This window comes from Rhea americana, unplaced genomic scaffold (genome assembly GCF_003343005.1).
Source record: "Rhea americana isolate MKP2758 unplaced genomic scaffold, rheAme1 scaffold_3, whole genome shotgun sequence".
Classification (NCBI taxonomy): Eukaryota; Metazoa; Chordata; class Aves; order Rheiformes; family Rheidae; genus Rhea; species Rhea americana.
This window is the reverse complement of record NW_028186423.1, coordinates 10,769,249-10,782,899: the sequence shown is the minus strand read 5'-3', so window position 1 is coordinate 10,782,899 and position 13,651 is coordinate 10,769,249. Positions and strand designations below refer to the sequence as shown.

Genomic DNA, 13,651 nt, shown 5'->3' with positions numbered 1-13,651 from the left:
AGCTTAGGGCATTAAGTTGGGAATTAATGATCAGTTAAGGTTAATGACTCAGTGCCTTGAGTCATTAAATTCCAAGAAAATGTCCTGTACTTTGATTGTTTTTGGTATATTAAAGAAAGGTTGTAGAATTTGAAAAAAAACCCTCACCCTATTTCTGAATATATGCACAGAAAAAGTAATCATTTTATTATCTGCCTCCTTCTGCCATCCCAGTGCAGGTAAAAATCCTGTTATACCTGATGAGAGTTTTGTTAGTCCAAGGATATAAGGAGTAAAGCCATTGATAGCCACCTTTTTTTCTTTCTTACTTGGAAATTAATAAAGAAGCCCAAATGTTTGACAAAGCACGGGTTAACACTGCAGTTAGAGCGGCGCATCACCTCTTTCTGAGAAATCATTCCAAAATGCCCCCTAAATAAGCAGTTATTGGGATTCTGCGAKAGTACCATATTAGGATCCGTACATAGGAATACGAACCTTTTGATATGCATTATATGTAGCAGATACATATTTGCATTTAGTGGTAATAAGTATTTTCATTGTAATCTGTATCTGATTTGTATGCTACTTACGCAGTCCAGGAGATGGAAAGTTGTGTATGTGAGCATTTAAGAGACAAGGAGTGTTTAAACCTGAAGCCCTTTAATTATCCTTACTGGGCAGATGTAAGCTGCTGTGATGGCAGTTGCTCAACAGTATCTTACAAATAATTCTAAGTCCTTTCTGACATAAAGTAGTATATTTAAAGTAAGGTGACTTAGTGAGATTTTCACTTTAAATAGAATAAGGGTTAAATGATAACTTGACTTATCTTTTAAATGACAAAAAATAAAGAAATTGCAAGACCTTTTCACACATTAGATATGTATTGTCATTTATCATCTAGATATCAGGCTAGCAGTGCGAAGTAATAAAACATATCATCGAAAAATGTGCTATAGGTCTGAATCACTCTTTCATTCCACCTCCCAGCTAACTGTAGTATTAAATCAAACAAGCAGAACATTTCCTTAGGCAGCCATTGCCTTTTAATTTCCTGAAGAACCTTAAAATATCATTCATTACAAGTACTACACATATTTGGTTTTTAAAAGTCTCATAAATCAATAGCAGGCTGACTGTAATAATTATTACAAGTTAGTGCATAATTTTCGTGCTGAAGGCTGCATGCAGAACTTTAGCATATGCAAACGAGGCAATTCAAACTGTGTATAGATATTAATATGAAGAAGCAGGTAACGAGGTGCAGGCTATGAATTATGCATCAAGAGCGGCTGATCTTCAATGAGGAAAATGAATTCAGCATGTAATCTAATTAGTGATGGAAGTCTATTACATCTAACTGCAAAAGCAACCGTCCTTGAAACAAATTTATTTACAGTCCATGTTACCACTTGAAACAACTTTGAAATGATGTGTAAGACAACAGCTTAATTGTAAATTTTTTTGTTTGTTTGTTTCAGTTCTAGACCTGGAAGGCCTCCTAAGAGGACTCAAAGTGTCACCTCCCCGGAGAATTCGCATATCATGCCGCATTCTGTCCCAGGCCTCATGTCTCCTGGAATCATCCCGCCAACAGGTAGGATTGCTAGAAACATGTCAGCTGACATCTGCGATCTTTTCAATAGTTGACTGATCCTACTTTATTAATAAATCAGAAGTCTAAAAACAAACCCACCCTCGTACCACAGATGAGTTCTGTAATCTGAGGTATAATGTGATTGCTACATGAATGTGTTGTACATAATGGAAGTTGTTGGCAGCTCAGTAGTTAAAATATAAATAACTGAGCAAATAGTAATCTTTTACTTTTTTTTCTCTTTACTTGTTCTTTACAAACAAAAACCTCTCAGAACATGAATTACCATATCTATCATTAAACAATGACCTCCATATTCATTTTTAAAAGCTCGGCTATCTTCTGATTTTTTGCTGCTTTGCTTGATTAGATAATGTCATCATGAGTACAGTTGCCTGAAGAAACAGAGTTAGTTAAAATAACTCTATGCTACACACACGTCTGTCTTAATTTTTCATCCTCAGATTCTTTTTTTGATACRTTTCCTGAGGCCTTATACTCATGTGAAGTCCAGTAACATTCCAGTAACAATCTGTTTCTCAAACTGCTATTTTCTTTTGAAAGTTACAGTAATACCATCTAGCAGTGACTTACTCCTAGACATAGTCCCACTTAAATTTTGAGGGACTATGTTGCAGAGTGGTGGTGAATAARGTCAACTGAAGATGGAGGCAGCCAACAGTCCCGCTCTTGACTCTGGTGCCACATTCTAGCTCTTCATGTTACAAACTATTTAAAAACTCCTGTTTATTTCAGCAAAGCTGATCTGAYCTTCTTCCCCAGTTGTTTCCCGCTTGTTCACAGAGCGTAGTACTAATATTCTCTTAAGGCAAAGAAAAATAATAACCGGGACAGATCCATACGAAGGACAGAGTTGCTGCATCTTGGAGATGGCAGTCAGAATGGCTGTCAAGTACTTGCCCATGTCTGCTTGAGTGTGATCCTTGGCATGGATTTGGCCATAGCTAACTAATGCCTCCAAAATGATGCACAGTTCAAGGAATATTTCATGCCAGCGACTGCTGGCAGTTTGGATGCAAATATCTGGAGGAGAGAGAGGAGAGAGTTTGGCTCTGTGGACACAAGGGAGCCACCTCTCCTGGCCCTAGAGCCAGAGAACTGTTTTACATAGTGATACAGACATAATCAAAGCACTTTTATTGGGGACTTAATGCTTTTCAAATGRTTAAAGATCAAGATCAGGGACAAAATGAAGAAAAGTCAGACATCTAAGGCGGTAATGGAGTTATTGGAGGGGTGGGTTTGAAAGTGTAATTGTGTATGCAGGAAGAGTGTCAGGCAAACAAGGCTCACAGTGACAGCCTGGGCAGGTGTGACCAGCCAAAAAAAAATAAAATAAAAAAAGTCTTGCAAGAAAGGAATTATAGGGTAAAATCACATTTGGTGCGGAAGATGGGAATGGAACATGAAAATATGAGATAGGGTCTAGATAGGGAAAGAATGAAAGTTTTTGCAGGGAACAAGCACTAGTGTTTGTGAGGAAGAGATCAAAAAGTRCAGGTGCAAAGGGAAATGAGAGGAAAATATCAAAGAAAAAAATGTAGGTGAAAAGCAGAAAGGAGATGTGGAACAAGTCAGAGAGAAATARGCAAACAAAAAGAAGGCAGAAAAAAACTCATCTTGACAAAAGAGTCATTTCTGAGTTTTGTGTTGCAGATAATATATAAGAGCAGATCCCCTCATGACGTAATATCTTCTGCATTTTTTTTTTGCATTTTTTTTATTATAAGGAACAACTTAAAAACAAAACTAATACCAAGAGTATCCATTTGCTCTCTAGTCCTTTAAAGCTGGTCATAAGTTAATCATAAATATCCAGTACAAAAGCACAGATCCAATACTTAGAATGTCAGCCCACAAAAACAAATGTAGGAACCTTTCAAAATGATGATAAATAATAAAAAAAAGAAAGCAATTCAGAAGGAAAGACAAGAGATATACGTAAGATTATAAGTCATAGAATATTATGGGATAATAATGCTTTGAAGATCTCTGGCAAAAGAGGAAAGCTTTAAATGAAATAGTTATTAAATTTGAACTRTTTTCACATTACATAGCCTGCTACAAGAGAAAAGAGTAAGCATGATTTTTCCAATTGCAATAGTGGTGAGTCTCAAACAGCACAAAAAATGCAAAGTGACACTAATAGAAACAAGKTCTGGGTTATAGTGATCTGTGGAATATGGCTCAGAGAGTGAAGAAACTTCATCACAGCAGTGCTACATGGCAGTTGTTTCATCATTTTATAGACAGACAGATGCAAACATTGGCCCAAATTATTTGACCTTGATAATCAAAATCAGTGAGTGGTTGTGCATCTGCCTTGTGACTAGGCAGCAAGTACCACAAAACATTGTAAAAGCCCTCCCGAGAGAGAACGGCTATGACTGCAATGGATGATGTGGGTGCCATTTTATGTGCTTTAGTTGGTAACAAAAAATTCCTACCACTTGTGAAAATTTTCCTCCATATTTTCACCGTATACTCAGAGAATCACAGAGCAGTYGAGGCTGGAAAGATTCTCTTGGGATCACATGGTCCAAACTCCCTGGTCAAGGCARGGTCAGGTAGAACAGGTTTCTCAGGACTGTGTCCAGTTGATTTTGAATAAATCCAAGGATGGGGACTCCACCACCTTCTGTATTTCAGTTTGTGCTTGTTGCCTCTTATCCTGTCTCTGGGCAGCACTGAGATGAGTCTGGCTCTGTCTTCTCTTCTCCCTCTATCAGATTTTTATATACATTGAATGGTCCCCTTGAGCCTTTTCTTCTCCAGGCTAAACAAGGGAGATCTTGAGCAATCCCTTAATTATCTGAGTGACCGTAAGATGACTCCTTGTTTGGAAAGTTTCGTAAGTTTGAGTCCTTTTAGGATCCAGCTATAAGGAGAAAAAAATCAAAGCACTAAGTGAATTTTTTGTTCCTCTCTTTCCCACCCCCCCAAATAATTCTCCTTTTTCAGTTTTCTAACTGATTTAATAATCTTAGTACCATCACTAAGTTTCCTKCCTGCCTACAGAAGACTGGAGGTAATCACACAAACAATTATATGCTATTTCATGTTCTTACGGTAACAGAGATCTGAAGATAGTAAGTATATCTAGGATACACAGTGCTGTGATTTAATGTATGAATTTTACTTGAAATTTTTCATATTACCAAGAAACAAAATCTACCGCGTAATACAGAGATAGCATACATCTGAATGTGAAAATCCTGGTTTCAAAAGGAGGTTGCTGTTTTTGCACGCTCTGCTTCCATATGCAAATAATATTGCTACAGAACTGTATACTGAGATTTGCTCATGGAAATTTCATAACTGCATATAATTTTTGTGAGAGGCCAATTTAAGGACTTGAGAATATATTCTGTCAGTGGTGCACCCTGAGGTTCCATTCAGAGAATGTTACAGTGTCGCTTGGAAGGGATCTGCCTTAGAGACGTGTTTGGGGACTAGGCTAAYGTAGTCTCAGCGTTGTAAGAGAAGGAGAAGAAAAGGACAAAAGAAAAAACAAACAAACAAACAAACAAAACCCTGTAACATGCCAAAATCTGCTTGGGAGTGTAAGTTGAAGAAGGTAGGATCACCTTTTGGGTGATGCTCTGCCCATTTTATCACCAGATTATAAAGGTTACCTGTAATTGCTGATCTCATGACTGTTTTTCACTAGGGTCMATTTACAGAATGTTCCCAACTTTGGGAACAGACTGACCAGCTGACAAGCGGGAGTCTCAGGCTTATTAAATTAAATGTAGGACATTTGAAGGTGTGATAAAATGAGAGATGTGTAGCAGGAGGAAATGGGGAGTTTCTTGAGCTAAAAACCGCTAGTGTTGTTACAAATGAAGCAAGAGATATATAGTCAGCAGAAGAAGGAGGAATTTTGTGCAGATTCAGATAGGTACACTGACGTTTCAGGCCTATCTGGATAATGCCTTCAAGCCCTTCCAAGGCTGGATTGCTCATCGTAGTTAAATTAGATCCTCATCTCTCTATGGCTATATTTGCTTCAGATCTTTTTTTTTTTTTTTTTTTTTTTTTTTTTTTTTTTTTTTTTTTTTTTTGCTAATGTACTTTGTAGACTTCAAAAGTTGTCTGAACTTGGAATGGCAGATAATTGTAAGTAATCAAAAAAGCAATGCTGTACTTTCTGAGTATAGTGTGTGATACACATTGAGCTCTGCATTTTTTAGGCCTGTAGTTACTGTATGACATACAAAATATTTCCATTATTTTTGCATGAACTTTGAAAGCAGTTCTTTTCACTTTTCAATTAAGAATTTTTATCTTAAGGAGGTATTTTTGGTTTTGAAACTGTTTTGTAAAGCTCCTAACTTGATTATTCTGCAGCGTGGCCTACTGAGTGTGTAATCTAGGATGCTAAAAAAAGTAACTAAAAAAGTCTCATACTTGTTTCAGGAATTGCATTTTTCTCCCAGAGATAAAGAGTGACTATAAAGTGCTTTTGGAAATAACTAATTAAGAGCATGATAAGAATACTACTAATACCACTTTTCATATACGTAGTTTTTACTTTGTCCAGTGATTTCAAAGCACTTTGCATGTTTAATTGTATTACATTAAGTTAATCTTATATTAAGCTAATCTCATTGGTTATTACTCCTGTAGTTCTTACTATTATTATCTTGGCCAGATTTGCTTAAATAGTAGGCACTTTTTCTCCACATATTCTACATTTTTTCCCAACCTTTTTTTTTTCAATGTAAAGGCTCCTCTGAAACATTCACATGTGTTTGAATTATAACTAGTTTCCTGTACTAAATACCCTTGTTCTATTCTTTCCGTTTTTTCTCCTTTTAAGTGATAATTTGAAGATGTCATTTCTAATCTCATCCTTATTTTCTCTCTTACACTGTGGCCTGAATCAATAATAATATATTCCAGCTTCCATCCTGTGCAAAACTCTCTGAGCCAAGAAGCATTTTTCTGGGAAGATTAGAGAGAGAGTTGAAAGGTTTTGTATAGATTATTTCAGCATGGAGGACAAATGGAGTTCACAGATGCAGCTGTTGATAAAGTGTGGCAATGTTTCTTCTAAAATAGAAGCTGGAATTATTTGGTGTTTAAAGAAAGATTAATCTCATAATGAAATAATTTCATTCTCATTGGCTTATGGTTATTTGATACTGTATGAGGCAGAAGTGAAAGAGAATGGTTGAAATATAACWGTCATTGTTATTATACCCCTCTCATCTTAGATAACTACCAAGAAACAAAATCTTTAGTTGAAATTATTTTCTCCTGGTAGTCACATTCCTATAAAAAATTAAGAAAGTATTTAACTTGTCTAAATGAATTGAGTTATAAGAGCATTTCAGGGTCTAGAAATTAAAATTTTGAGTTGTATACTAAGTTTGAGATACAAACCTATTGTTCAGTTACTTATTCTATGTAGTGTACAGATTTTGAGACCCTGTATTGGTTAAAAATATATACATTAATAAAGCTGTGTGACTGTAACTTATTTCTTTTAAAAATGTATGCCGTGTTTGCTTATCAGTATTTCATCATTTTTATCCTGTATACTTCTTTCAGCTGGTATTATAGGATGATATGCTGTTTATCTGTTCAGAATGAGCTAACATATTGTAAAAGTAAGCAACAAAATCCTGCTTTTAGATTGATAAACTGTAACCTAATTCAATAAACTGAATCAGATTACACAAGCATTTTTGTACTTCATTAAGGAAGTAGTCATAATTAATGTGAAAGCTTCTATCATGTTCACCTATTGAAGTATCACGGGAAGATATACTGACTAAACTCTGTAAATATACTATTTCATAGTTGTTTTTTTTTAATTAATGTTTAATTCAGGCCACCTGTTCTTTTCTGAAAGCACTGTCATGATTTTGCGATATTATCATCCTGTTGAATGGATAGCTGTTTTTTTCTACTTCCCTCACCAGAGAGTTTTGATAATTAGCTGAAAAGCAGTCCTTAGCTTAGTAGTTTAAATTCCAATCAGTCTCTTAAGTTCACTAGTTAATAATAAAGTTGATTTTCCATTTCGCCACAAATCTTACAAATCTTCCAAAATTAAATGATTCCATTTCAGCCCCTATTACAGTAAGAATACAAGACAGAGTGGTAGCATCAATGCTTAACTATATGATCTCAAGCATATGCAAATTTGTTCTTTTCTGACTTTCAAGGTTTTACTCCACAACCTTCATTTTAAATAAAACGTTATGGTAAAATGAAATTTACTATGGCATATGATCAGAAAAAGGCTCCAGTTATCAAAATATTGGACTCCTGTGAATAGTCAATGATTTCTGAAACTCTTTGTAAGAAAACAGGATATGACTGCATGGTTTATCATAGGCAAATGTATGGAAGATCTCTAAGCAGGTAGATTACAAACCGTCTCTGGATCTAAAGCTMTTTAACCACATTCACCTCTGACTCATAACTATTTTGTTTCTAGCCATTCCTGAGCAGGAGAAAGCTTTGAAAATCTTTGCTTGAAATGAACCGTGTAGATATAGCTGTATTCATTCATAAAACTGTTTTTAAAACAAGAATTACTTGCATAAATATAACCTTTTTATTAAAAAAATTAATAAGAACTTGTATGTTTTGCGGACATACAACCATGCAACATAATATATAAACACATACACACACATGTAAAAATGTATATACATACATGTGAAAATGTAGCATGAACATTAAAGTTGTGCTGGCTGTCATGGTGTGTAAATGAATGGGCACCACATCATTACTCAGACTTGTAGCTATTACTGAATTGCCAGATACTTCTAAATCGGGAAACAGTCACTGCACCCCMGTTCAAACGGTGCTGTGTGATTTGTGTCACTGTTGCTCAGGCTCTTCTGAAGCTKCTTCTTTAGCCACTTCTGAAGCAGACTGGTTATGCCCACAGTAGAGAGCTCAGACCACTTCGCCGTTCCTTATGGTCTCCCAAGATACTGTTATTATTTCTTTCCAGAGAATCTCATATAGGGGTGTGTCTTAGTCTACCAGAGTGGTCTTTCTGAGTATGTGTTACGTGAATCTCAATAGGGACCTAAGTGGGTGCCTAAGGAACCAAAGCCTACTGGTATATCGCTGGAGGACCGTGTAAGTCAGAAAAAGTCAGACCTCTCACAGGTTTGCCCACTGCCTATTGAGGAGAGTCTCTGGACTGAACTGTTTCCAGAAATAGTCCCAGCTCTTGGTTTAGGAGGAAAAGGTTGGTTCGCTTCAAAAACAGACTCTGAGAATAAACACTTAGGCAGCATGCGTAGTCAGTACCTAGACCCAAGAATGAACTGAGGAATGAAGTTATTTTACAACATAGGTTATACTGTAGTGAATCCTCTATTCCACTTGCATCTTATAACTACTTATTCAGTATTAGGTTGTGATGTGTACAGATTTATTACTTTTTTAGTGGAAAATCTGAGGCAAGTAATGATTTCTTCATGGATTGCAGACTAATTTTGCATTCAGAAGGCTAAGGGTATAACAGTAGTGATTTGTGAATTCTCCCATATGGATGATACATATGTGTCAATTCTGTATGATCCCCCTTGAAGAATCATATTCTGTGCAGATGAACTATTCAAAGTTGAGAGTAGTAGGCTACTAATAGTATCTGGGTAGTTTTCACATATTTATAGCTGGGCTAAATCAAGACAGATTTAATGTGATCAGCAAAAAATCATCTCTCTGACTGCAGGATTGTCCCTCATCCAAATTCCAGTTTCTTATTTCTAATCACAAGAATATAAAAAAATTCTTGGCAAAACCAAACAAAAAACCAAAGTTTTCAAAATAAGGTATTTTACCATCAGTATATCCTATGACAAAGATATGATGCATGTAAAAGAACCCTCCTAAAACTTCCTAAAACAAAAATCCCCACCAAACCCCAAACTATTGATACAAATAAAACAATTAAAATTTCAGTCTAAAGGGTTGACCTCTGGCAAAGTTACCTGTGRCTAAACTTGGGCCAAGTAATGGAATTGCTCACCAGTTATTATTATAGATTCCTGAATTCCAACTTACTTTTATTTGTAATTGAAATGAAAAAATTATTTACAAGATATGTATTGCAGAGTATATTGATTGTTTCACAAAATTAAATTATTCAAAATTGTAGGAAATACTGGGATTCTCATGTAGCTCTGATTTCAGGCAAGGTTTTGCAATAGAAAAACAGCAAGATAATCATGAACCTGTGTCTGGAGTTTTTCTTATTATAAACTTGGGATTTTTCCAACCAAAATCTTTCTGTCAATTGGGAAGTTTAGCCAGAATAATTTGATACGTGATCACTTGAGAAACGAATCTTTTACCAAACGAACAGTTCATTGCCATTTTAAACATCAAGTACAGAGCATTGTTTTAATTAACACTGCCAGTAAAAATGAACCTAGGCTGCTAAATTTGGAGTAATATATCAGTCTTATAAATATTATGRTCTCTTATTCAAATGATATTAATTGCTGTAGCAATATAGTAAAATGGTACTTGTAAGAGTTTGCATAGCAAGATTTGGTAGAAAGCTCAGTTTCAACATATCTCTATCATTCTGTGACATTAGGTTTTTGGATGCCATCAAGATGCCTATCTCCTTCCCTGTAGAATTAGCCTRTTTATTGTCCTTGGATAACATGATCAGTGAAGTGTAAATGATTTTTTCTCTTCTTTTATATATGATCTGCTACATACAGCATTCAATAAAAGATGACATCAAATCTGTATATTCCAGTTTTGTATGGTCCGTGATTTCATTATAGAGCTGGATRACTGGAGCTGGATGTATTTAACACAGTTTTATAATTTTTTTGGTCAAATATCACTTCTTAATTTGACTGTCTCCTGGTTAAGAACGGTATGTGCTGTGCAGTTTTCCAGATCTCATGCAGGGTATTAAATATAAAGGGAATATCCATAGAAGATGTCAAGTAGCATAGGGTTTTTTTTTATTATTATTATATAGGAATGAAGTGAACTTAAAAATTTACTGAAGTAAATGAAACATTCAAGGCAAATAGCTGTAAGCAAGCACAGTTAGATCTTGGCAACCTTAGATGACTACACCTCAAGCTGGAGAGAATGAGCTAGAAAATGTATTAATTAATTTTATTAATATTTGTTTAAGCWCTGTGTTTGATAATAGCAGCTTGGAAGGGTCAAGCATCTAATCATCACATCATACCTAACCTTTCAAGCAACAAACTTATAAAACACAAAATGAACTTAGGCAGTTTTCCAAGGAGAACCAGTCACTATGTGAGTTGTCCTTTTGACTTACAGCTCTAGTAATGTTGCCTGCATGAATTTTATAAGACACGATAGCATATGATCAGAATTATAATGAATCYATTATCAGTTCACAAGGTACTCTATTATTAGTGTTGCTCATGTTGTCTTATGCAACATGTGAGACCTAGCAGAAAGCAGATTTAACTGGGACATGATTTTTAAGGAGAAGAAGGCTCTACAGGTTCAAGTCTTGGTCTCAAGACCAAGGCTAAGTTGTTGTGGGGGAACTTAATTTCAGACCCTGTGCAAGTTGTTTAATTCTCTCTTTTCTTGATTTTTTTTCTTTTTTTCTTTTTTTTCTTTTTTGGTTGCTTTACCTGGAGATCAGAGTGTACTGTACTGTGATGTAAAATTTATCATGTTGTAAGCTGTGCTAATGAACTGTACTGAAAATATAAAACGGTCAATTTTTGCTCACAGAACTGTCTCCAGAGCATGTGGGTTATACAAACTCGAGCTGTTGGTGTGAGCTTCCATGCATTCAAAATGCAAAATTTGAAAACCTCATTTTACTTTTTTCAGGTGAGAAGACTTATTTTATTCCTTCAAGGTGCAGAAATAGGTAGCTACCTTATCATGTCATTTGCCTGATGTGTGCCTGAAGACACCAAGTGAAAAGGAAAACAGAGTGGGCTGGAAAGAGTAGGATAGGGAGACAACAAAAAAATCCTATTAGGAACAGACAAAACAGTATGTGTGGGTTTTGTTAAAGGATCTGCGTGCTGTAAGAAATCCCTTCAAAAAAAAAAAAAAATTTGCAAGAGGGATAAAGATCTGATTATGAATAAGGCTCTGTAAAAAAGTGAAAGAGGTGRAGAATAAAATCCTCTATCCCAACCAGGGTAGTAAAAGTTGAATTTTAAATGATCCTATCACTCCACATTGATAATACTTTTGTCTTCACCTTTTACAGGTCATGGTCTTTTCATGTCTGTCCTAGACTATGAGACTTTTGCTTTACATACAAACTGCTTGACCACATGTAGTCCTGCTACACTGTATTAAATTCAGTGCATTTCTTCGGGTAATAGCAACACCTAGGCATACGTATTTGTGACTATTGTTTATTAATGTGAAAGTGTCTTAGCCTTAATTATTAGAGCATAATACTAGCGAAAGCACATACATACTTCTTAGCATTTTCACTTGGATATTTTCATATATATTTACTGKTTTTTTTAATGGAAATACTGTAAGCAAGAAAATTCGTATCTTAACTGAGAAGGATCTGAGCCCCTATCACAGTGCTGATGACTCTGTTTTCACATGTGCAACTGTTTTTGTGTGGTGTGAGGGAAGTGAGAATTCTTTACCCCTTGGTGTAACCAATTCATTTACTGTAATACAAGCTCATTTGCTTGCTATTGTCTATTGATTCGTGACTATTGAGAAGTTACAAAGCRACTTTGTTAATGTATTTATAGCATTGCTTTCACGGGTTGTCCTCTCTCAACAGTGTTATCTAGGAGGTTTTATTTTTTAGTTATGAATGTTTTACAAAAAGCTCTTAAGTCATCTCCTYTCATTCCAGTCTTGATTGCAGTGAGACACTCCATTCAAGCTGTCAGCAAAGAATGAACTGTTACTGCTAGTAGTGTTRGAGATGTTACTGCTGTTACACATGGGCATATAGAAAGAATGCTAGAGTGAGGAGAGTGCCACTGTTGTTATTCATACTRTGTTGATGAGGTCATCAGCAATTAATGGTGTATTAGTTTCTGAATATGAAAACTGTGTCATGCTGGGAAAGAGTAAGTTGGAGAAGAAAACTGCACCCAATCAAAACAAAATTAATAGTGGTACTGAGTAACTCTAACTCATCAAAGTCAATGGCAGTCATAGATAAATATTTAAATAGACAGTGCACTGACAAATTTTACCAAAAGATAAGGTTTTGTCAACATTACCTTTCTGTTACTTGGTGGGTGAGATTCAGGTTGATGTAGAGGAAGTAGAATGATTTGTGCTAAGTCTATTAAATGGGTGGATGCATCTACTAAATTTCCTTTTCGCTATGTTTGTTCATTACACTATTTGTTATCAGAGGCACTAAATCCACACACATGGCTTGAAAAATCTAGTTACTCATATTGAAAGGAAAGTTAATATAATAACATTACTTTCTGTAGACTGTACTTTTTTTAAAGAACATTTCATAGTGCAAATACAGAGTTCAAAGAATAAGATAGAATCAATTGCATATTCCAGTGATCTATGTTTATGATTATATCACATTACTGGGATTACCTTGTTAAGAATTGTGAAAATCAGGAATAGGATATTAAGTAAACTACATCACTGAAAGCATGATGTCACTCCTACATTTTCTTCTGACAGTAAACTAATTCCTTAGTGATATATTATGCCTATATTCATCAGTCTAAAATAAGGAGACCTAGATCAAATCACTATATTAGAATACTAACTTTTTCATGCCACTTAAGCTTGGACTTCAGAGTGTGGGAAAAGGTGCTTAACACAGTGCAAGCAATGACTATTTTCCTCTGGAATATTACTTAATGAAAGTATGTGAATATAGGAATAAAAGGACTATATTACATGTCAGTTTAGTAACCAGGTAACTTCCTACATCATAACAACGTTACTAGCAGGAWTTTTTTTTTTTTCACAGTTCCAACAGTATTTGGTGCAAATATCTGAGGAAAAAAAAGAGGGGATTTCTTGTGATTCAGTACCTTTGTTTTGAAGAGTCTCTGTCACATCCTGGATGTCATCTCTAAGCATATG

At 35.3% G+C, this 13,651-nt stretch overlaps 1 protein-coding gene across 4 annotated transcripts in view; it reads left to right on the top strand.

Annotated features, from left to right (window-relative positions):
• The window catches only part of DACH1 (dachshund family transcription factor 1), a 359,157-nt gene that overhangs the window by 148,132 nt on the left and 197,374 nt on the right, over nt 1-13,651 (top strand). For all 4 annotated transcript variants that reach the window (XM_085309491.1, XM_085309494.1, XM_085309490.1 and 1 more), the window contains exon 2: nt 1,464-1,579. In XM_085309491.1, the coding sequence (XP_085165617.1) occupies nt 1,464-1,579 (116 nt within the window). The remainder of the gene's footprint in view (nt 1-1,463; nt 1,580-13,651) is intronic.